Source organism: Alternaria arbusti (genome assembly GCF_024043155.1).
Source record: "Alternaria arbusti strain BMP 1465 chromosome Unknown scaffold_1, whole genome shotgun sequence".
Taxonomy (NCBI): Eukaryota; Fungi; Ascomycota; class Dothideomycetes; order Pleosporales; family Pleosporaceae; genus Alternaria; species Alternaria arbusti.
This window is the reverse complement of record NW_026249941.1, coordinates 2,872,187-2,894,777: the sequence shown is the minus strand read 5'-3', so window position 1 is coordinate 2,894,777 and position 22,591 is coordinate 2,872,187. Positions and strand designations below refer to the sequence as shown.

Here is a 22,591-nt window from a genome sequence, read left to right as displayed (position 1 = left end):
GCAGGAGCGAATAAGCTGAGAAAGAAAAGCTAGGCAGATCTCATCAATCGCCACGCAGAAACTGTTGGAGCAACTGCTCTAGCGGCGTCACCACCCCTTCAAAAACTGCCTGTTGGAAAGCCTCATCGTCAAGGCTAGATTCTTTCCGATTGAAATCACACCAGATACATCGTCGGACCGCGGCCACGTAAGGTGGATAAGCTTCATGTTCAATTTCTTCTTTGACGAGCCGGTCAACCGTACACCAAACAACCCCTGGTGTGCCTTCATAATCTTGGTCTCGCGGTATTCGAAGTTCTTCGATTGGCTTGTCGTATAGAAGTTCGATAAGCAATATCCCAAGCGTGAAGAGAGTCTGGTTGCGTATGACTTTCCCAGCCGCTCTTTGGGGACCTACGGACTGGGTCGTGCATGGTGTTGATAATTTGCGGTATACGAATGGATGATCGTAGAGCGCAGACAACGGAACTCCTGGGCGATGAATGAAGTAGACGTCGTTATCGCTCCAGTGCTCGTCCAGCCAAGGCGTCCTGTAGAGTTGGAGCACACTTGAAGCCAGATTGACCGCGATTCGAAGTTTATCGTGATGTCGCAATGGCCTGGCGACGTTTGCATGCCTTGTAAGCACTTGCCGCAATGAACAAGCTATCCATTGTTGCTGATCAGAGCCGCTTGATACATCCAGTGGGTAGATGCCGTGTTTTCGATTGACGTCGTCGACCAAGTAGCCGATACATAGTTCGCGTTTCGTATCGCCAAACGCTGTGACTGCTTTGCACAGGTCTTCTATGTGTGGTGGCGTAAGACTCATGTTAGATGTACCTGGGCTTTCGACGAGCGTGATAGTGCTACTGCTGCTCGATCGAGTCTCAGTCTGCAAGAACCGGACCGTTTTTAGAGGCTTGGGCGAAGTGAGAGCTCTGTCCATGTATGGCGGCTTCTTGTCAGGCTTATCGGCGATGTACCGGATGTCCGCTTCAGTCCATTTCCAATAGTTGCATGATATTGGTCGCGGCGACGATGTTCCCACACTTTCGTCTGTGAATATGACACGAAACGGCGTATGATCTTGTGAATCCTCTGCTTGCTGCGAAGTCTGGCACCGACTTTCCAGTCGTAACTTGACTGCGTGACCACTACAACCGCATCGCAATCCTGATTTCAGAGTTTCGTACAAGGAGCGTGCATACTCTTGTAGAACACGAAAGTTGGGACACTGGCTTGATTTAGATTTTTTGCGCGACGGTTCCAGTTCGAGGGACTGCTTGGTGAGGTTGGACAAATACTGGTTGTGCGTTTTCAGATCGTTCAGTTGTTCCGTGTATTCCGATTTGCTAAGCCCAAACTTCAGTCTTTGGAACTCTTTCTTGAACAGCTTGAGGTCTGAGAAAGGAGGCTAACCCAAGTCAGTTCATGGCATCCCACTGAAAAAGATATTACTGAAGCGAACCGACGGCTGGGCCAATAAACAAACGGCGAAAAAGTACATAAAGTGGGTTCGGAGGCATTTGCTTTGTAGCCCATGCGTCGACAAGAACACAATGCCATACGCGCCGCACTAGGTATGAGAAAATAGGGATGATGACTTACCTTGCCGTCAGGGCCCAGCGCTAGTTTGTCCATGATCTTTTGTAGCGCTCCTGCCATTCCCTGCACATTGGCCAAGTACACCTCATACGCGCCGCGTAACCTATCTTTCAAACACTGTTCGATAGTCTCGTCCTGCCAATCCTGACCGCCTACATTCGCCAACATCTCTGCCATTCTATCAATTCTGACGATTCCTGTAAGGAGATGCTCAAGGGTGTTGACAAATGTGACCTTCTCCGTGTTGATTCGAAGTAACAAGAATCTCAACTCGGATTTGAAGTGCCAGAATCGTTTGGCTGTGCTGACACCCTGCGCATAGTGCTCCAAGGCTGAGATAATAAGCGGCAACGCTCCAAGCACAATGCCAGCGACCTCAAGGCCCGACATTGTGGTGAGCAAGCGACTCGCGCGGTAAGTTTAACAGAAGCGAAAAGGTTTGTGAAGCTGCTCAACTGTTTCTTGCTGTTCCAGATCGATGTTGTCATTGACAGTGGAGGTCAGCTGTGCCGTTCCAAGGCTGCGCTGCGCATGGGTGCCCGCAAACGTGGCCCCCACTTCCACGTTTGTCGTGCAACAGTATTACCCGGAAGCACCCAGGCTGGACGCTTCTCAACGGGAACTATCAACCCCCTCATTATCTTACTCCTTGCGTTATCTCGAATCTATTCAGAACTGCTCTGATGCCTGAGTTTTGATCTTTTGAGTACCGCGAAACATGCGCGGAAAGTCACCCGCAGGAACCGCGTCCCACAGAGTTTTTAGACGATCAGAGTTGGCTGGTAGCAACTCCATACACTTCCGAACGATTATCCGGTGCTGTTTCCTGGAATAGCCCTCGACTTATCTTTGACAATCGAACATACGTGGAGTATCGCATCAAGACGAAGCATCGACCATGGCGACCCAAGCAGCTGAAGTGCTCGTCGCAGCGGCATCTTCCCGTGAGGAAGTCACGGAATCCGACGATCTTTCTTTGGTAGCACTCAATGTCCACCACTGCCTAAAAGACTTCCAAGCAGTGTGCAACAAGCTTTCAAGCGCCCAATCAAGCATAAAGACCAAGCTCCCGCTAGCTACCCTGAAAGATATATTTGGTGGATTCAGGCTATGGTCGTCGAATGTAGGTGCGCATCGTACGGGAAGAGGTTCTCTCGGCTACAAGCTTCGTGAAGCATCTCACATACGTGACCAAGTTGTTCAGCTTGTCCAGGGTATGAAGGCTGTCTTGAACGAGGTGTCGGAGATAGTGACGGGCCAGCGACCATCCTGGGAAGTTATGTCTGATTCGGAGTCAGATACGGAGGAAGATAGTGCCAATGGCCTTCAAAAGCCGGATACAACGGAGCTTGCCCAACTTGCAGCTGAACTGAAAGAGACGAATGCCTGCCTCATGCGGCTGTCAGTCGCCATTCGAAATCCAGCTCCGCATGATCAATTCAAAGAATCCGCGCACATAGATACGGCTTATTACGAACCGTTCGACATCGCTCATGTCCGTGGAAAATTTCCCAAAGCGCCAGAATATCTCACGGCCCGGCTGGGCAAAGCCATCTCGCGTCGCCGACAATACCTACGTTACCGCGATGATCACTCGAAGAAGTACAAGCAAGGCCTAACAAGAAGAGGCACGCTTCCAGACATGGGAGCGCATCGTGAAGTGGAGAGTACAGTAGCATCTTCCTTGCCACCAGCTGTGAAGGCTAGCGTCAATATTGCCGATCTTGAAGAGGAAGACGAGTACGATGAAACACAGTCTGTCACTTCTTATGCATCCTCCGGTCATGATCCGGAGAAGTTACGTCCACCGCCCTTGCCGATGGAAGGCCGTGACGGCGAGCCTTTCGTATGCAAACTATGCTTCCGCTACACTGCAGTTCGACATGTCAAAGCATGGCAGAAGCATGTCTACCGAGACCTGCAGCCATACGTGAGTTGCTCATGACGTTCCAGTGTGACCGACTAACAGCCAGCAGTTATGCACCGTGGAAGATTGTGAAATGCCCGACAGGACATACGAATCAAGACACGAGTGGTTCCGTCATGAGACTCAGATGCATCGAAAATGGTGGCAGTGCGTCGATGGTTGCGATAAGCCGTTCCAGTCTTCTTCTAGTCTCCGGGAACACATCGCGCATGAGCATCCGTCGCTTGCAATTGGAGATCGTGTTGGACAACTCGTTCGTAGCTGTGAGAGGCACCGTAGTATGACTGCGAAGGCAACCTGTGTGCTGTGTCTGGCTGAAGTCTCTTCGTTGACGATGTTGCGGCGTCACGTGGGCAAACACCTGGAAGAACTATCGCTGTTTGCAGTACCTGCACACGTCAGCGAAGACCAAGAGGATAACGAAGATCCGGAGAATAGTGATGAAGGAGGAGAGGCAGGTGGCAGTCGAGGGTCGCTCACAGACTCATCAACGAGTTCACCGGCGCTGAGTATCATTGAGTGTGGGGTTGACGGCTGTGAGGCGACGTATAAAGGCTTGGGAAAAGCGCAATTTCTGGGCTTGCATCGCGCGCGCAAACACAACGGTCCGGCTTCGTTCTGTTGTGAAGACCATCTACGACAGTATATCAAGTCCGCTCTATGAGTGTGGCTTGAAGGAGTACCTAGACGTAGTATCAATCAAAAGATCGGGCATTCCGATAGCACGAAGGAATATATAGATGAGTGTTTCAGATTTGGCAGAGTCGATGCCGACTTGCGCTCGGCATTTCATTCTCGGTCTACGTACAGAGACCATGGGCGTATTCCATCCCAGGCCTCTGCCATCTTGTCGCTACGTAAACCTTCCAGTATTGCGGAACTAGTTTCCAACTCTTGCATTCTCTCTTGCGCATAAAGACCGTATAGATCATTCTAGATCTGGAGGCGCTCGACCTTGTCCTTGAGGGTGCGGATCTGGCCCATGAGGTCGGAAGCCTCGTTGGTCGTGATGCTAGCAGCGATGACGGGCCTGGCGACACCGCAAGCGCGGCCGAGGGCCATCTTAGAGGGGACGTAGACGTAGGGAACGTTCTTGTCCTCGCAGAGGAGAGGCAAGTGGAGGAGGATGGCGAGCGGGGAGGTGTCGGCCGCGAGGATGATTAACTCGCTGATACCACGGTTGAGGGTCTTGGTGGCCTCGTTGGCTCCCTTCTTGAGTTGGCCTAGATTCATGAAGTTAGTCTTTGTCTCACATGCGGTTCGTATGTCTCTTACGGTAGTGGGTAGCCTGTTGAACGAGGTCGAGGATCTCCTGGGAGAGAGCCTGGTCGGCTTGGGGCCAGGCGGCGCTGTTGTCTTCGGCCATCTTGTTGGAGGTTGAGGTGTGGTGGGTGGAAGGGTTCACTGCTAAAGCTCGTCCGAATGAGGATTCCTATAAGGTGTTAGCTATGCGACGCAAAGATGTGTGACCGAAGCTCGTGTGAACGATCGACGCTGTTTGTGGGGGAACGACTTACACTGCTTGCTCGCCCGGGTTGAATTTGTGGTGAAGGTTGTGGTAGTTTGGATAGAGAAAATCAAAAAGTTCGTAGCTAGGATTATCACTTGGCACACCTCACGTGTGGCGCTAATGACGAACTAGGTATAGGGCAAAACCGAGCGACGTCCAGCTCTTCGCCAACCATCGTCACCACTCCTCGACATCACATCCGCCCCCGTCGCCGCATCCACGACTCCCGTCCATCTCAATAAAGATCTCGACACCCTTCTAGACGTCTCGTCGAATACATACATCACCGCAAAGATGGTCTCCGAACTTTGGTGAGTGAACACGGAGCTCCCTTGTTGAGCATGCAGATAGCTCCAGCTTGCCTCTCTGGAGATAAGCTGGGCATGCGACTGTTGCATGAGCATCGGAGGAGCTTCTCCGTTATCACCTCATACGTACAATAGCTAACATGATGGATGCAGCCCCGTCTATGCCGTAAGTCCTCGGACCAACCTCCGCTTCGCCTCCCGACGCGACAGCACCGCGTCGACCCGTCCATCGTCATAGCTAATGAACAACTAGCCCTTCTTCGGCGCCATGGGCTGCACGTCAGCTATCGTCTTCGCCTGCTTTGGCGCGGCCTACGGAACCGCGAAGGCCGGTGTTGGTGTGTCAGCCATGGGTGTCCTCCGCCCTGACCTGATCGTCAAGAGTACGTGATGAACCGCTCGCGAGATGTCGCAATGCCCAGCACGCAGCTAACACACTCCAGACATTATTCCCGTTGTCATGGCGGGTATTATTGGTATCTACGGTCTCGTCGTGTCCGTCCTGATTTCCAACGGTCTCTCGCAAGAGTCTTCGCTCTTCGCCAACTTCATCCAGCTCGGTGCCGGTCTCGCCGTCGGTCTGTCCGGTATGGCCGCTGGTTTCGCCATCGGTATTGTCGGTGATGCTGGTGTACGAGGAACTGCCCAACAGCCCAGGTTGTTCGTCGGAATGATCTTGATTCTCATTTTCGCCGAAGTTTTGGGTACGTCGCTCGAAACTCAACAAGAAGCTCGCACTAACATATGCCAGGTCTTTACGGACTCATTGTTGCCCTGCTCATGAACTCCAAGGCTAGCGACGCCCACTGCTAGACGATTACGCACGTTCGATTGCAGATACGACAATACAACACTGCAACACACAAGCAACGGCATCGATACGCAAAGCCGTTCAGCAATCTACGCATATGACGCGCAATACCCACATGCGCGGCATGTCTCACGTCTCCATGTATTATTCGAACGGACGGACAACGAGGGCTTCGAAGTTGGGAAGCGAGGTGGTAAATAATGGCATCGGTCGAGGTGCACTTGCGATCCATTTGACGGCGTGTATTTTAGGGTCTCATCAATTTCATTCTGCGCTTGTAAACGAAATGCATTGGTTTCATTTAGACATTCTGCGCCTTGATCTTGCTTATACTCTGACTGACGTGAGATAGCCGTGCGCAAGTTATCAAGTGATGCGATTACAACTCCATGCCACTCTCACGGCTGCAGGACGACCTTCGGATCATCGCGACCATACGGACGTCCTGGCGTTCCTGCTAGCTCTGCCGGCTCCCTACATCCCATCTCTACGGCTGCATTCCCGCCATATAGTTCGCTGGGCGCCACCGAAGGATAGTGTTGCGCTTCCAGATTTTTCTCGTCGATAGCGCTGGGCGGCAGCTCCACGGTCGCAGCCTGCTCCTGGCGTCTTTTCCTCTTCAGCTTCCATGCTAATAGAGTAACAAGTACTACCAATATAGCTATCAATCCTGCACCGACGCCGATTCCTGCGCGCGCACCAACACTGAGCGTTTGCGACGTGGTCGAATTGTCTGATCTTGAGGAGGCTGGATCTGCGCTGTTGCTTGGTGATGAGTGTGGGACGGGTGGTGATGCGCTCGCGTTCGATGATGCTGAAGCGTCTGATGTTGGCGCGGATGTTGCGGATGTCAATATCGATGACGAAGTCGAAGATGCAGTCTCGCCCACGGTCGCTGCCAGGGTAAACCGCTTCGTTTCATCACTACAGCAGCTCGGATTCCCACAGCACCAACTATTCTCCCCACACTTCCTCACTGGCGCGTTCTCGTCCTGCCACTACAGTCCATCAGCACCATCAACCACGGTCCAGCATAGACTACTCCACTCACCGTACTATTATTACAAACACTCCCCAAGCACTCCGCACTTTGCCACGTCGGATCCGTACACCCATTTCGCCACCATAACTTCACGTTCGCGTTCGTGCCGTCGAAAGCTTCGTAGTTCTGACATAGGCCGTTGCTTTCACATACATCGTCGGCGACGTTTGTTTGGCCCGCGCCTCGATGGTTGGTGCCGCAGCAGAACGAATCGCGGTCAGGGTCGCTGAGGCAGGGTTGGTAGGATATATCGGTGATTGGGCTACCGTCGCGGTTGTAGCAGGTTCGGTTTGTGGATTCCATTGGAGTTCGCGGGTGGTGTTTGGGTTTGAGTCGTAGAGAAGAGAAAGGGGTGGATGGCAAAAGAACAGGAAGCGTTCGCAACAATGTATGTTCTTCATCCTTGCTGTGTTATGATGTATTCCTTGCTCTGCAAGGGGCTCAATTTTGCGACTTGCCTTCACGGCAGCGCAGCCACTGTGCATAACCGCCGGAACTTTGGTCTCAGCATATGCGGCTCGCCATTGGTTTGTTCATCTGATCTTCATTTCTGCTTTCCTCTCGTGCTCTCACGATTCCGCGGCGCAGTGATTGCTCAAAGTCCACGGGTTTCTTTGCCTACCAAGATCTGCATTTCAATACCCAGGTAATCAAGCAAAGACTGGGTAGTAAAGAATCGATAGGAAAGGCTTCATATACCCCAGCCATACCATTATCTTCTCATGTCGCACTGTTCCTGCATCGATCCAAGTCCAATAGAGTGCAACCACAGACGGTTGGGTCGGAAACCAAGAGCGGACTAGCGTGAATGACCAACATCACGAAGGGCTCCTCCTTGCTTTGCGCAGATCAATCAACACATCATGATGTATTAACAGCAATGCATCTACCAATCGAGTCTTGAGAAATGATGAATTAGAAGAGTTCGAGTGCTGCTTGCGTCGTAGATGACCCGATGACGCTGGGTCGGGCTAGCTCCTTGGCGATCTTGTCTTCATCCCGCAGCTGCAGGAGTGTCCTCGCTATAACCATCGCCTTTCATCCCAGTACGACTCACCCACACCGTCGCGCGCCCGCATGCAACGACACTCGCTTTAGAATACATCGACTGGACAAGAATCACACGCGGAGCAAGGGCATCACACGATGGACGTCAGATTCGTTGAGTATCAACAGCCATAAGAAGAAGACAGACTCCGCAAGCACCAGTAACAGTGGCTGGCCCGTGCCGCACATTTCAAAAGGCCAGATTCGCACGTTGTCGACACTCAGAGGCCTGTAGCTTGGAGCCCATACTCTAGCTCGGGGTACTCCTTCTTCAGATACCGGACCATTTCATCATCATGATACTTCCAATTCGATCCTTTGGGCGGTACAAACCCTTCAATCAGCACCATTCGTGGTGACTCGAGGCTCAGATGCTGACCGGTGAATATCTGGCCCAGTCGCTGAGGTTGTTGAGCTGTCGGTAGGCGATGTAAAGACACTATCGTAAGATTTCTGAAAAAGATATCGAGCTGCCAGGCGATGCCACGAGGAAGGATATACTGGTGTCTTAGTGAGGGCGCGCTGACGATAGAGACATCGACGTTGTAGTGGCTGAAACAGCCGCGGTCCATCGCGCCGTACATGGTTAGCCTGAACGTAGCAGACTCGACCAGGTAATTGGGATATGGCGGTACGAAATGTAGTCCAGAAGTGTTGAGTGCGATGACCCAGCTACTGGTATCTCCGACATGACGCTGGGAGAGCAGGGTGTTCCTTTCTTTCTCATCTAAGGCGTCTTGACGTTTCAGAGGGAACATGTCGAGGCCTAACGATTCTGTGTCGACCCATTCGGAAGTGGTCATTTTTGTGGGGTGTCGTAAAAGATAACCCCTCTTGTCTATGAATGTCTCATGTGGAAAGACAGAATAGGCGCGATTCCAGGTGACAAGGTTGCTCAGAGAGGTCGATGAGGGCAGTAGCGCTTCGAGAACCGGAATCTCTGTTTCCACGATATTGACTTCGCTACACTTTCCATCGGAACTGACTCGACTCATTGTCACTCGAAGCTTCTGGGAGGGGTTAGCGAGACACGCGTGGATCATACGAAGTAGCCGAGCGCATTCGAACTTACTGAAAGCTCTTTATCCTCGGGCGTGGGAGTATCAAGACGTTCATAGCCATCTTTCTCGAGGAAGGTGCGTAATGCATCAGCATTGGGTCCTTTCTGAACAAGGAGGCTATACAGCCCAATTTTACCGCCAGTCTTTACGACCGGCTTTCTCGCCATGAATTCGTATGCGAAATTTCGTCCTATGAGGACGTTATGTCGGGCTTGAAGAGCGCGGAACTCGATGGGAGAAGTGACGAAGTGCTTCAACCGGTCGTTGATGTTGAATTGAGTGCGCTCCACCAGCTTGACGAAGCCCATGAAAGGCTTTGTGGTCTTACTGAGCGAAATGACGTCGGCTATGTCGAGTTGCGCGAAGACGGCATCCTGGACTGGAGCATATCGAGTTAATAAGTCCACGATCGGAGGTGTTTTCTTCGGTTGCCACCATGGCTTGACTAGCTTGAACAGACTCTTATCTCTAAGAGATACGACAGCCAGGGAAAAAATGAAGATGATCATGGGAGTCAAACAAGAAATGAAGGAGAACATATTGGAGACTTTCGACGTTGAGTTGCTCGTGGAGGAAGGTTGAGCGACAATTGGGGTAGAGTGTATATCGAGATGATCAGGGGCTTCTATATACAGGAAAGGAGTCTGAGCAGGAGCTGTGGCCTACTAGGCGCAACAGTCTTGCCACTATATTCACTACGCAGCTTTTTCCATCCGATTCGAGAACCATCAATCCAAGAACAAGAGTGAAGGAGGGTGCTAACCGAGTATACAATGACGCGTTTTACCTTGAGCGACATCGCTACCAAGACAAACGCGGATCTCCATCTACATGACCAAAGGCAAACGCAAACCGCGTCAAAGACGTCACAAGTACACTCTCCCCTCATCTTCTCTCACCAAACACGAAGTCACGGTGGAAAGCAAGCGTCTCTCACCTCGAGATTAGCTCCACCCACAGAGATATAAAGTCGTCTCCCTCCGTGCCTTCCCTCCTCTTCTCTTCTTCTCAACATAGACATTGAGGCAACTTCGGCAATATCCACACTCTACTATATCTTATTCGCTTCCTTCAATTCGAACCGACTTCTATATATCCTTTCCAACCTTAACTTACCAAGTTCAATTCCAACATCAACAAGATGTCAAGTCCCTCAGGAAACCAGCCTTCCAGGCGCGGCGGCGCTTCCTCATCTGGTAGCCCTTACAACACTCCTCGCCATGGTCGCATTCAATCCCGCACTGGAATTGAGCCCCTATCTCCGCCTCAAGCTCAGCAGCCCTCTATGCCCAACCACCGCGCTCCACCAACAGTCCACCATCTCCGGGAAGAAGAGCCAAACCCCCTCCAACGCTGGAACGGCAGTTCCGTAAGCCCCTTCATGCGCTGGGCCTACGCAGTCACCGATGCCCGAGGTGCCGTTCGTCCCAACTACAACTACGATCCGGACATGAACAACGCCATCTATCTGAGCGAGACCATCGTAAGCACTCCTCTACTTTCTCTCCACCCGCACCCACACCCCTAGCAAACCCACATACTAACACCACCCCACAGGATGACTTCGACCGCAACCCCTCCCTCGTCCACGAACTCGTCCTCCGCATCGCGAATCCCGACCTCGGCCATCCCTCCATGGACTGGATCCGCGCAAACCGCTCTCTCGTCGACATCCTTCTTTACCGTCACTACCAGCGCTACGGCGGTTTGATGTTACCTCCAACGGCGGCAGCACTCCAGGCCATGCAGCAGCACGAGGCCGCGATCGCTGCTGCTAGGGCCGCTGGAGTCCACCCTGATAACTATCCACATATCATGTTCCCGGCCTTTGGTCCGCCGCCGCCGGGTGAGGGCGAGGTGGGCTCGCCTGGAGGGAAAGGTAAGGGCAAAATGACGCCAGGGAAGCCGTCAGGATCGCCTCCGGGTAAGGGTAACCCGTTTGGTAGTATTGGGGATAGGGGTGGGTTTGGCCGTGGAGGTCCGAGTGGTGGTGGGGTTTACTATTGAGTAAGTTGTACATCTCCTGGCTAGGATATGGCGTGTCGGTTGAGGTTTTCGAAGACCTTTGTGACTTCCTGGCTGCCGTATAGCACTGCTTTGGAGGGCTACAAAAGCTTCGAGAACCTTCTGGCTACTCTATACTTAGCTGGTTCGAACACTTTTGATGCAGCCTGGCTAACCTTGAGTAGTTCTCCGGATGGCGATATAGCGGTATAAACGACATAATACTTATTACTAAGACGACTTGAGATGGCTTAAAGCTGGGCGGGCATTGAATGGGATGACTTCGTGTATTAGAATGGGACGACTGTACGGATATACATGGAAGACTAGAAGATGAATATTGGAATAACATTCGAATCATTACTATCATAAGACTATTACCAAGCTTTTGATATCTACAACCCACTCTTCTCGTTCTTCTCGTCCCTAACACTAAGAGTCTCAACATTCTCAGCATCGCCGACCTCACGGCCGCCCACGTACTTGCTCTCCTTCATATTGTTCATAGCATCTTCCTGAGCATCTGCCTTGCGGAAAGTGAGGTAGAAACCAATACCACCGAACATGGCAACAACAGCAACGGAACCATAGTTCCATACGAGGAGAGGGTCCTCAGACAGACTGACAAAGGCCTGACCGAGAGCGGCGGAGACAGCGGAGGTGGAGAGGGCAACGGCCTGGATGGTGGACTTCATGTTGTTGGGTGCCTTGGTGTACGCGTACTCGAGCTTGGTGATGGAAGCGAGAATCTCGGACATACCGATCAGACCGTAGGGGAAGGCTTGGACCCAGACGGAGATGTCGGCGTTGCAGTCTTTGCGTTCCTTGCTGAGGGCGTTGATGTTGCTGCCACAGGGTGACATCTTGTAGATGTAGTATTGGATGACGCAGGCTGACACCATGGCGAATGAGGAAAGAGCGAAACCAGCAGTGATCTTCTTGATGGGCGAGAGGTTGACACCAGCCTTGCGGAGAGCGGGGTAGACGAAGAAGTCCATGATCGGGATAAGGATGACGATGAAGATGGGGTTCAGCTTCGAGACAATGTCGTTGGGTGTCTTTCCGAGGTTCATGGTGTTGGCTTGGGAGACGAGGTTGTTGGTCATTTGGTTGTACGCGAGCCAGTAGAGAGGGTACCACAAGAAGACCTTGCAAGCGAGGATACCGCGCTTGACTTCGTCGACCCAGGCATCGTCAAAGGTCATCCAGTCAGGGACAGCCTGGCCGCTGGCACGGAGAGCAGTAGGCTTGACCCTGTCCCAGAAGCCATCGTCCTTGAAAGTGTTCTTGCGGGGCGAGTTCTTGATACCGAGGCCGATGAGCTTGAAAGCCTTGCCCATGACGGATCCAGTGGGTGGCGAAAGCTTGTAGTGCTTCTTCATCGTGATGAGAATGATGGGGCAGAGGAGGTAGCAGATAGTGGGTAGCGTGTAAGAGAGCCAGAAACCGACGAAATGCTGGATGGCGTTAGTGAGATCACACAATGCAGTCTGATTCGGCACATACCTCTGAGTAAACCATGGCGATGGAACCGCAGATAGATCCGCAGTTGATCAGGAAGTAAAAGTAGATGTAGATACGCGCAGTGGTAGTGGCGGGGTCGACAATCTCCTTCTGTCCATTCTTCCTGACACGGACGTAGGCCTTTTGATCCTTGTATTGTTCGGCGATGAGTGGAGAGATGTTACTCTTGAAACCACCAGTTCCGAAACCCATAACGACGAGACCGACAGCGAAGACACCGATGGCGACATTAGGCTTGACGATAACTGCGGGGATAGCAGACATGATCAGAATAATGTGGCCGATAAGAGCGATAAGGTTAGAGTACTGGATGGTTTTGTAACGTCCCCAGTACTCGTCAGCGAGCCAGGCACCACCGAGAGGCGTGATGTAAGACCAGAACTGGTTAAACATGGTGAGACCGGTGGAGGCACGTTGGCCCATGTCCAGAGCACCGGAACTGACGCCCTTCTTCAAGAAACCAGCACCAGTTGTGGAACCAGGAGGCAATGGCTTTTGGATGAAGTCTGGTAAAAGTCAGTGTGTGCCCAGATATACGGGCTATCAATCAACTCACTGACGAAGACAGCGCTGGTACCGTAGTAACTGAAGCGCTCAACGAACTCAACAGCAGCCACAGTCCATGCTTGCCACGGAATGCGACCAGCAACCCTGGGAAGAGTCGCCCATTCCTCTTCAGTAGGGAATGGACCCAAGAGGTTGGTGTTCTCGTCAAAAGAGCCAGTGGAGCTGGTGTCGAGCGGGATAGGGTCCATAGCAGTGGCGCCCTTGGTGATCTCAAGAGACGCCTTGACGTTGGTGTTGGCCGCCATTGTGCTGAAGGGAACTTGAACTAAGTTCAGGTAGAACAAAGGTAACAAGGTACGACCGCGAAATTGAATGCGCGGGCGGTGGAATCAAGTAGACGCAACGGGCGATGAACTTGAGTGCCTGCGGTCCAGACAGGTGTACCATGCCCCTCTTCATATACACCCAAGCAAACTCCAAGACCGAAGCTCTGGACAAGAGTTGCACAAGGGTCGCACGCGACTATCGAGCGTGTCCACTCTCGCCATGGCATTTCGTTCGCTCGGTTCCCGCGTTATCACAGCAACATGCACATAACAGCCATCCAAGACCATGGAACGGCGCCTAGTCCGGTCGGAGGATCATACAAACCAGACCTTCAGGCATACTGCCGCACTTAAGCGCGTTGGTTAGAGGCATCCAAGGCCGTGGTAGCCCCAGGATCAGGATAAGATAGGAATGAGCAAAAAACCCGGGCGCCAATACGAGCAACCAGCCTTGCTCCATGGGCGCGGCGGAACGTTCGAAAAAGACGTGCCAAGCTGGGCTAAGCAGGAAAAGATAACGCTCAGGGAAGCTTCCCATGCGGGCGCGCAGGACGCGCCAAGCCAGTATCCATCTCTTGGTCTTGTCACCTCCCCTTCTGGCCCTAGTCACGATTGCGACGCGCCTGAATGGATCTAGGATCTCCGCCCGGATGGTAGCCAAGGCCTTGGACGTAGGGTTATCAGTATAAGCGTTTCATCACGGTTACCTCCTTCTGTAATGGATCACGCGCGAGATGATGGCTGATGGGGCGTGGTTGCGACGGGGCGTTGGAAAGTTGGAGAGGTTGGTGATGAAGCGGCGGGTATTATTGGTGTTCAGATAAACCTCACGCTATCAATCAAGCACGGACCTGCTAGCGGAAAACTGGCGGAAGGCGTGGCGGAGTGATCACCGCACCAACGAACTTCTTTTGATTTCACGTCTATGGGTATCTACTCCCGAGAGGATGGAGGTGGTGACATCCACTGAGGCGAATTACTCCCAGCTGCCGAACACCATTTCCCCAAAACTTTTGCCCTTATCTCTCCTCTGGTCGGTCTCACCGAAATCTCACTTGCCGGAAAAACTCGTCTCACTCCCAATCAGCCGTCCCGAATCAGTTGTAGCCATTTCCGGATCCTGCTGGTGGTTAGTGACATGGGCGTTGTAGAATTGATTTGGTGGGTATCCGAACCTGGATAGAACTCTTCCGCATCTGGGCGAGGCACATGAGTGCTCGCACCTGATCCTGAAGCTGGTTGCTGAGGACGTGCTGGAAGGCCTTGATGAGATGGCGCTTGTCCTTGTTGACTTCCTGAAGATCCGCGACCACGTTGAGCAGGTTGTCCTTGATGATATGGGTTGCCCACTTGCTGTGGCGGCATTGCGAAACCGCTGCTTGCTCCCATCTGCGAAGAGTAGTCTTGGTGGCTGGAATACATCATCTGGCTACCAGTCCAGCCACCACCATACTGCTGTCCGGGGTTGGTGAATGGCTGCTGTTGGTAAGAGTTTCCAGGATAGCCACCCATAGCCGGCGCAGCCATGTAAGGACCACCACCATACCCATATTGATAAGTTGGGTAGCCATACATTCCCGGAGGTGGGTTTGAAGGGAACTGAGATGGCGTCTGTTGCATGTTCGGAGAAACATTTGGTCTTTGACTGAAACGACCACCGCGGTCCGAACGTCCAACGAAGTCGCCACGAGGCTGCGAAGGCCGACCCCTTCCACGACCGTTTCCGCGACCATTTCCACGACCACGCTCAGCCTGAAGGTTGGCCAGTTCCCTCTCCAGTGTCGCATTCCTAGCTTCAAGCACCGCGACAGAAGTCGCGCGCGCTGGGGCAGCTTCAGCCGGAGATGCGGTTGACGGCCTAGTACTAGTATGGCCTGCTCGAGGGAACTCCGGACTCGGGTTGTCTCCTAAGGAGAAGAGCATGTACGATCCGTGGACGATGGCGTGGCGGACAAAGATACGGAGACAGTACTGGCTGCCTTGCTCGGTGACGGAAATGAACTTCGACATTTCCGCCGGTGTCAAGAGTTCCGAGTTGAGGAGGCAGAGGCGGAGACGTTCGATTGTGAACGGGAAGTCTTCGTAGTGTTCCTGGGGTGTATGCGTCAGTGTCTGTAATCAAGAGATGGCGGCGTGGCTGTTGGGTGTCCCAGGTGCACTTCACGTATTTCCCCGCCGTTGTGTGGCTTGGTGGGGATACAATGTGTGCTCTTGGGTCGACTGATGGGGGTAGGTTGGCGTCCGGGTTACTTACGAGAAGATGCAGGTTCGACCTTCCGAAAACGACCTGGCGGTTCCAGTCCATTGTCGTCCTGCGTTCCTCTGGGTAGACGCGCTGAAGGAAGGGAATGAGTTCAGCGTCGACCCAGTCTTGGTCGATTGGCGCAGGGGAGGAGTTGAAGACAGCAGGGGGGGTTCGGCCCGTCATTGTAGTAAGAAGGTAGGGTTGAAGGTAGAGGGAATATTGAGTCGAGTATCAACTTGAATTGTAAGAAGGGAAAATATACTCGATTGCAGTCAAGTCCCGAAGGTGTCGTGTGTGGAGAGAAAGAAAGAAGTATACTCCTAACAGTACCGAGAGATTATATACGTACAAACAAGTGAAGGACCTGGCAGGTAGCCGCATTGTTTACCTATCTTGCTCACTGCCTCCTTCACTTTGTTGTTTCGCCGTCAGTCCCGCAGTCAACCGCGCATTTTTGCTCACTTGACGATCACGCAATTGCTTGCGTCGGCGCCACGTTAAGTCCGAGCAAACGCAGTCCTTTACTGCAACCACTGCCTCGGTACTTATCTTCGGTTGGGTGAAGGAGAGATTGAGAGATTGGTCCTTCACTTTTGACAATTTTCGCAGTGAGAGAAGGATGCAGGCGAGTTTGGATTGCGTTTCCAGAAAGTAGTCTGTGTATGACGAGATACTGTAATACTAGCAATTAAGGGTGTACTTCTTTTGAGATTAGTACTGCGATAATGCGGAGGGGCGAGTGAAGGACAATTCATGATCTTCATTATATTCGTACGGAAGGTCATCTCTAGCTAAGAATGTCAGAGGGTGGGTAAAAAACCAGAGTCTATCTGCCATTTCCAAGGATCGTATAATTCATCAATGATGCCAGGCATACTAAACACAGAGAAACAAATACCAAGTGTCTTAGAGCAATGAGATAATATTGGTATCGAAACTATACTCAGAAGAAGGAATAGCTATCATAGGAGAGAACCGACTCTAGGAAGAGACAAGGAAGAGAAGACCTAGGTCGAAAGGAAAGAAGAAAACCTCACTCACCCCATGCAGCCCTTTGCCTTTTTGCAAGACCGCCCAGATCTATCCCATCCCACCCTACCTTGCATCAAAGCGCAAAACTCCGCCTCCCCCTCTCAACATCCTCAATCCACTCCCTCAACCCACCCATCCTATCCTCCTCCAGTCCCTCCGCATCCCTCCCCCCATCAACATCCGTATCGCCCCTCCTGCCCCTTCCCCCAACCACCTCACTCATCGCAAAACTAACCCTAGACCCATTCCCTTTCAACTGGCCCAACCTACCCAGCGCACTTGCTTTCTAAGCCCCAGGATTAGGCGTCGTACTGCGATCCCTCCTGAGTAACCCCCTGCGCTCCGCGGTCTTGGGTCGCGGACTCACGCTGCCGGATGGACTGCCTCCACTCTCACTAGGCGTGAAGCTACTGCGTATCGATACCATACCCTTGCCCACACCAACGTTTTGCTCTGCGCCGCTACCCTGGTCTGAGATGGTGAATTGGGTTTCGCCCAACTCCTCGTCTCGGCCGAATTTACTGTGATCTTTAACGACGAGTTTGAAGAAGGCGTCGGCAGTGCAGTTTGTCTTGAAGCTCTCTTCCGAAGGGTCGAATTGGACGGAGCCTTGGGGCGCTTTGATGTGGTCGGTCTTGTGGATTTCCTTTTTGCCGAGCGAGATGTGCACGCGCAGGTTGGTGCCGGCAGGGAAGCCGTCGGCGGAGAGGACGGTGATGTTGGCGGTGCCTTGTTCGGCGCCACCGGGGCCGGCGTTGTCGCCGAAGCGGCTGTGGAAGCTTTGGGCGCCCCAGCTGCGGTGGCGGTTGTGGTTGTTGGAGTCCTTTGTGGGGGTGTTGGGCTCGCCTTCGATAGAGATCATGGGTGTGTCGGCGGAGGGACGGTCGGATGTGGAGGGGCGTGCGAGATCTTCTTCATCAGGGGCTTCACCGCGAGACTTTCTGCGCTTGAAACCACGACCTAGGAAGGTACCTGCGCGGACTACGTTGCCACCGACAAAGGCCGCTCCTTTACCAACTCCCTTGACAGGCGCGCCGATGACTTTCCCGGGAACAGCAAACGTGCCCGAGAATGTACTGGAGCCTTGACGAGATCGAACGACGTAGTCTGGCTTGAACAACATTCTAAGTCGGATAGCGCCTGACTTGCCGTCGAGTGCAAGCGTAACTTCTTGTTGTTGGAAGGGTTCGAGGATTTCCAGGTTGATAGATGATTTGCCGAGGAAGTCGGCCTTGTCACCAAAGTCCCAGTCGTAAACGTTGACAACAAAGTCCGCGGCCGTGCGACTCCGTACAGGTACTTCGAAGTACTCATTCCATGCCGGGTGGAGCGTCTTCTTCTGGGTCTTGGTCTTGTACACCTCCTTGTCGTTGAGCATAAACTTGCAGTAAGGATCCGAGAAACCGTTGCGGTCCGCAGCTGGAAGATCTGCCGCATCGAGCACATCGACTCGGAGGGTACCCTGGTTGTTGAAGGATTCGCTGGGGTCGAGACGCATCTTGACGGGAATGTACTTAAGCATGACCGTGATCTTGTTATCGCGTCCGTTCTTGTCCTTGAGCGTGAACTGAGTAGGCGTGTGCAGAGACCTTCGTAGCGTATCAATCGTGTTTCCTGTCAGCTTAGCAATGACGTGATCTCCATGATCGTCGCCGTCGTTATCGATGTGCTCGATAATTCGGAGGGTGATCTTGGAAAAGTCGAGCTCGCGGATCATCGTGTCGCCAACTGCATCCCGTTAGCTTGGTACATCTTGAAAGACTTGACACAACCCACCATCGTTGAAAGTCATCTTGTTGCTCCGGATCTTCGTGCTAGAATAGCTGGCATACGCCATGTCATCCATAATAACATCGACGTGGCCACCAGTCCTCGCGAATTCACCTTCAATGAGCTTGAACACAAGCAGACCAGATTCTACATCACGTTAGCCAAGACTCGTAGATGTGATATAAGAATACAGGGTCAAGCTGCAGGTCAGGGTGAACCAACTGAACAAGCCAAACTCCACTGTATCCTCATAGTCGGCATGCGACCTACCATACTTCTGCAGATCGTCTGCAGTAAGCTTCAGCTTCTCGATCTTCGGCTTCTCGGGAACCGACTCTGCTTGCTGGAGCTCGTTCTTCTCAAGCTCCTTGGCCATGTCCTTCTCGTTCGACTTGAGTGATGAGATAGTACCTGCGGTCTCCGACCTGGCGATGGTCGAGGCGTTGGATACAACACGTTGGTGGCTGAGCTTAGATCCGTTGGACACAGGCCGGGCGGCGCCGTTGGATTTAGTCTCCTCCTCTTCTTCCTCGTCCTCTTCAGGGTCCCAAGTGGGGTATGTGGGGTAGAAGGAGCAGGTGTAGTTGAGAGTGCCCTTGGGCTGAGAAGAACCAGCCAACCGGAGAGCTCCTGCGGTAGGCTGCTTCTGTTCATGTTCGAGGTACTCGCCATTCTCGTTTTGTTGAATATAGTCGCCAGCCGAAAGCTCGATATGTCCTAGGGGACGATCCTTGCCGAGATTCTCCTCGTCCATGACCTCCAGTGTAAGCTTCTCGCGGACGGTGTGAACAGGGACATAGACAACCTCATCCCAGTCAGGGTCGAGGTTGTTCTTGAAAACGACGGTTCGGCCCTTCTCAATACCGGAGAGTAGTACACGGACGTACGGATCCGACTTGCCCAGGGCTTCGAGGTTACGAAGTCCGCGCGCGCTCTGGAAGTGTAGTCGCATCACACCGATGGGAGTAAGATAACCACTGGAAGAGACTGCACCCTTTAGAGCAACGGGCTTCCAATCAAGCTTCATCTTCACGCGACCGCTCGATGTACCTGCGAGATTGTACCACTCATGACCCTTGGCCATGAGTTCAAGCATGTCGTCCATCGTGATTTGGTAAGTACCAAGAATGGGGTCAGCTGCGAGGTCGCGGTCGTCCTTGATGACTAGACCCAGCTTAGCCTTCTTGCGGTCCGTGATGAGCATTTCCTTTGTTGCGTCTGGCCAGATAGGTTGGTTTGTCCTCTTCATGACCCGGGACTTGTGAATCTCATGGCCGTTAAGGAGGAGGACGGCGTATGGGCTAAGCTGCCCAATCATGCTCTTGCTACCATCCATATCCTTGGCCTGTTCAACAGTGAACTTGCAGATACCCGTGCGCGACTCTGGTGGAGGCTCCTTGGTACCATCTTCCAGCGTAGTGCCTTCAAGAACAGGGAAGAAGCGTACATCCGCTGTCACGAGACCACGGGCGCGACCTCCTGACATGACCTCTAGTTGCATGTTCTCGTGGTCAGGGTCCTCCTCTAGCTGTTCTAGCGCAAAGGTAGCGGTACCGAGCTCCTTGTCCTTGCGAATGTCGTTGTAATCGAAGAGATTGATAGTAAGCGAATCCTTCAGGGAAGTTACGATGATGTTGACAGTCTCATTCCAGCGAGGATTGGCACTCTCGTGCACCGTCTTGGTACGTGCAAGGACGTTGCGGTTGTTGATGGAGACTGTGGCATAGGGATCAGGGGTACCAGAGAACTTGTCGGGGTTCTTGAGGCCTTGAGCACCGTGGAAGTGGACTTGCAGAACACCGATAGCTTGGTCGACAGGGTTGCCCGCAAGCATCTTGGCGATCTCGATGGGGAACACATTGGGGTCGTACATCATCGGGCCCAGGTTAGCGTGGATCTGCTCCATGATGAAAGTCTCCAATCCGGGGATGAAGTTGATGTCGAAACCAAAGGTCTCTCCACCCAAGGGCTTGCAGACGTAGTCGATGGTCGGACGCTCGAGGAAAGACATCTCGACTTTCTCGATGTGAGGGAACGGAAGCTGTAGCTTGAACTTCAGGCGCATCAGACCGGAAAAGGCCATGTCTTCTACGATAACATCCAGACCCTTGCTGACAAGGCCCTTTCCGATGCGGATCTCTAGGACGATCTTCGGGTTAATCTTGTTCTTGATCTGCCTCGCGGTAAGATCAGCTACGTCGTTGGGTGTGAAGCTAAACTTCCAGTCCATAAGAACGATATCGTCCTGTGTCTTTGGGTACGTCTTTACGTGCTCCAATCGCGGGGGCTTCGTTCCGAGGACGAAAGTCTTCATCTTCAGACTGTCCAAAAACGCCGGGGTCGAGGTCGAGAGAACCTGGTCCACGGTGCCTACAATGGTGTCACACAGAACTGGCGCGTAGATGGGCCAGAACTTGACGAGGAAGCTGTTGATCCACTCCAAGCTCTCTGTGTCCGTCTCCAGCTTGTTCTTTGCCATCTCACGGTTGAGGTCGTCGCGCGCATTGCGGCGCACGCGACGGATCGAGGTACGGTAGTAGGTGCCGCAGACGGCCATGAAGATCATGATCCAGCCCAGTCCACCGCCGAGGATACCGACGACCCACGAGCTCAAGCACGCAAAGATGATGATGCCCGTGTTGTGGTACCAGTCGCCGAAGAACTTGTCCTCTATCCTGCCCTCCAGCCATGTCTGGTGGTCGGCCAGGGAGGCTTCTTCCTCCTCCTTGTTCTCGGAGCCGGGCATGCCGAATCGCGGCGCCCATCCGACCCGATCCCACCGCGCATCGTCGTCGAGTTGCTCGGGCGCGTGGCCATTGGCTTTGGCTTCCTCGGGTGTCTCTATGGCGCCCGCTTTGGTAGGCGAGGGGAGGTCGTATTCGCCCGGGCCGTTGTCGTCGACATCGGATACGAGGGCCGTCGCGTTCTTGTTGCGCTCGTGGTGGAAGTTTGCGGGGACGCGCGCTCGTGCCTGTGCCCGCTTCTGCTCAGGACTCGCATCGGGGTCGAATTGAAAGGCAGCGCTGCCGCCCGCCTGCGCCTGATCAACGAGGGATTTCTCCGCCTGGTTCGCCGTGATAGAGGAATTGGGGTCTTTGGCTGCGTCGAGCAGGCCTTGCTGCTTCAGCTCGGATTCGCGCGATGCGGTAGCCATGTCGGCGATGTGGAGCGGAGGTCCGACCCGCTGACGTTGCGCTGCAGTTGCAAGATGGCTGGCGTGCAATTGAATGCTCGCGGTCGAGGGAGGGGCGTGACTTGGGTGAGGAGCCCCAGGAAGGTGAGAGTAGAGGAGAGAGCGAGCGGCTGGGAGGTGTTGGGGTTCTGGAAACCTGTTGTTTGGCTGGTTGGCTTTCCTTGGTAGACGGCGGCAGCTATGCTTTAGCGATACTGCAGCTGTACGCGGATGGCTGGCACTAACTCGCCGAAGTAATTCCTGGTTCCCGGTGAGAACGGGAGAAAAAAACAAAGGAAAGGCCGAAGGAAGGGCTATAGGTCAAGGTTCATGAGAAATTGATGAAGAATTGAATCGCACGCGGTCCTACTCGCAATCAGGAGCTCGCGAGAGGTGTTGGTTAGCAGCTCCGCGTCGATTGATGACTAGCATCCCTCACGGCGATCCCCGAGCTCCCCTGCACAGCCACGCTTATGACATAGCGATCCACGCGTAATCAGCGACAAGAACCATTCCGATGTTTTCCCATTAATCTACTGCCGTCAGCCATTCACGCGTCGATTGCAACAACCCCGTCTACACTCCCGTCTATCGTGACACTATCCTTCTGCAGGGCTCGCATGGCGTTCCCATTGATTTGGCTAATCAGTAGCTCAGGGTCCATCCCGCACAGCTAGTTGGTGCCAAACGCGCGCCTCCGCACTATCTTGAGCAACCG

At 53.1% G+C, this 22,591-nt stretch overlaps 9 protein-coding genes across 9 annotated transcripts; 3 read left to right on the top strand and 6 right to left on the bottom strand.

Annotated features, from left to right (window-relative positions):
• Nucleotides 1-645: 645 nt before the first annotated feature.
• J4E86_001058 (uncharacterized protein) lies at nt 646-1,977 on the bottom strand (the record flags this gene model as incomplete). Its single annotated transcript, XM_051441630.1, has 3 exons — nt 646-762; nt 890-1,396; nt 1,591-1,977. The coding sequence occupies 3 exons, from the start codon at nt 1,975-1,977 to the stop codon at nt 646-648; spliced, it is 1,011 nt and encodes a 336-aa protein (XP_051307801.1).
• A 508-nt stretch (nt 1,978-2,485) lies between these two features.
• On the top strand, nt 2,486-3,532 carry J4E86_001057 (uncharacterized protein; the record flags this gene model as incomplete). Its single annotated transcript, XM_051441629.1, has 1 exon — nt 2,486-3,532. One exon carries the CDS (start codon nt 2,486-2,488, stop codon nt 3,530-3,532), a length of 1,047 nt encoding a protein of 348 aa, XP_051307800.1.
• Nucleotides 3,533-4,447: 915 nt separating this feature from the next.
• On the bottom strand, nt 4,448-4,880 carry SNU13 (RNA binding protein snu13; the record flags this gene model as incomplete). The annotated part of the gene is made up of 2 exons (XM_051441628.1): nt 4,448-4,737; nt 4,790-4,880. 2 exons carry the CDS (start codon nt 4,878-4,880, stop codon nt 4,448-4,450), a joined length of 381 nt encoding a protein of 126 aa, XP_051307799.1.
• Nucleotides 4,881-5,600: 720 nt separating this feature from the next.
• On the top strand, nt 5,601-6,145 carry VMA3 (H(+)-transporting V0 sector ATPase subunit c; the record flags this gene model as incomplete). The annotated part of the gene is made up of 3 exons (XM_051441627.1): nt 5,601-5,715; nt 5,776-6,036; nt 6,084-6,145. The coding sequence occupies 3 exons, from the start codon at nt 5,601-5,603 to the stop codon at nt 6,143-6,145; spliced, it is 438 nt and encodes a 145-aa protein (XP_051307798.1).
• A 2,308-nt stretch (nt 6,146-8,453) lies between these two features.
• On the bottom strand, nt 8,454-9,832 carry J4E86_001054 (uncharacterized protein; the record flags this gene model as incomplete). Its single annotated transcript, XM_051441626.1, has 2 exons — nt 8,454-9,242; nt 9,305-9,832. 2 exons carry the CDS (start codon nt 9,830-9,832, stop codon nt 8,454-8,456), a joined length of 1,317 nt encoding a protein of 438 aa, XP_051307797.1.
• Nucleotides 9,833-10,578: 746 nt separating this feature from the next.
• Nucleotides 10,579-11,300, top strand: J4E86_001053 (uncharacterized protein; the record flags this gene model as incomplete). Its single annotated transcript, XM_051441625.1, has 2 exons — nt 10,579-10,776; nt 10,851-11,300. 2 exons carry the CDS (start codon nt 10,579-10,581, stop codon nt 11,298-11,300), a joined length of 648 nt encoding a protein of 215 aa, XP_051307796.1.
• A 392-nt stretch (nt 11,301-11,692) lies between these two features.
• Nucleotides 11,693-13,633, bottom strand: J4E86_001052 (uncharacterized protein; the record flags this gene model as incomplete). Its single annotated transcript, XM_051441624.1, has 3 exons — nt 11,693-12,754; nt 12,804-13,327; nt 13,378-13,633. The coding sequence occupies 3 exons, from the start codon at nt 13,631-13,633 to the stop codon at nt 11,693-11,695; spliced, it is 1,842 nt and encodes a 613-aa protein (XP_051307795.1).
• Nucleotides 13,634-14,705: 1,072 nt separating this feature from the next.
• Nucleotides 14,706-16,082, bottom strand: J4E86_001051 (uncharacterized protein; the record flags this gene model as incomplete). The annotated part of the gene is made up of 4 exons (XM_051441623.1): nt 14,706-14,774; nt 14,830-15,043; nt 15,075-15,745; nt 15,909-16,082. The coding sequence occupies 4 exons, from the start codon at nt 16,080-16,082 to the stop codon at nt 14,706-14,708; spliced, it is 1,128 nt and encodes a 375-aa protein (XP_051307794.1).
• Nucleotides 16,083-17,217: 1,135 nt separating this feature from the next.
• Nucleotides 17,218-21,855, bottom strand: J4E86_001050 (uncharacterized protein; the record flags this gene model as incomplete). Its single annotated transcript, XM_051441622.1, has 3 exons — nt 17,218-18,659; nt 18,708-18,848; nt 18,972-21,855. 3 exons carry the CDS (start codon nt 21,853-21,855, stop codon nt 17,218-17,220), a joined length of 4,467 nt encoding a protein of 1,488 aa, XP_051307793.1.
• Nucleotides 21,856-22,591: the final 736 nt, after the last annotated feature.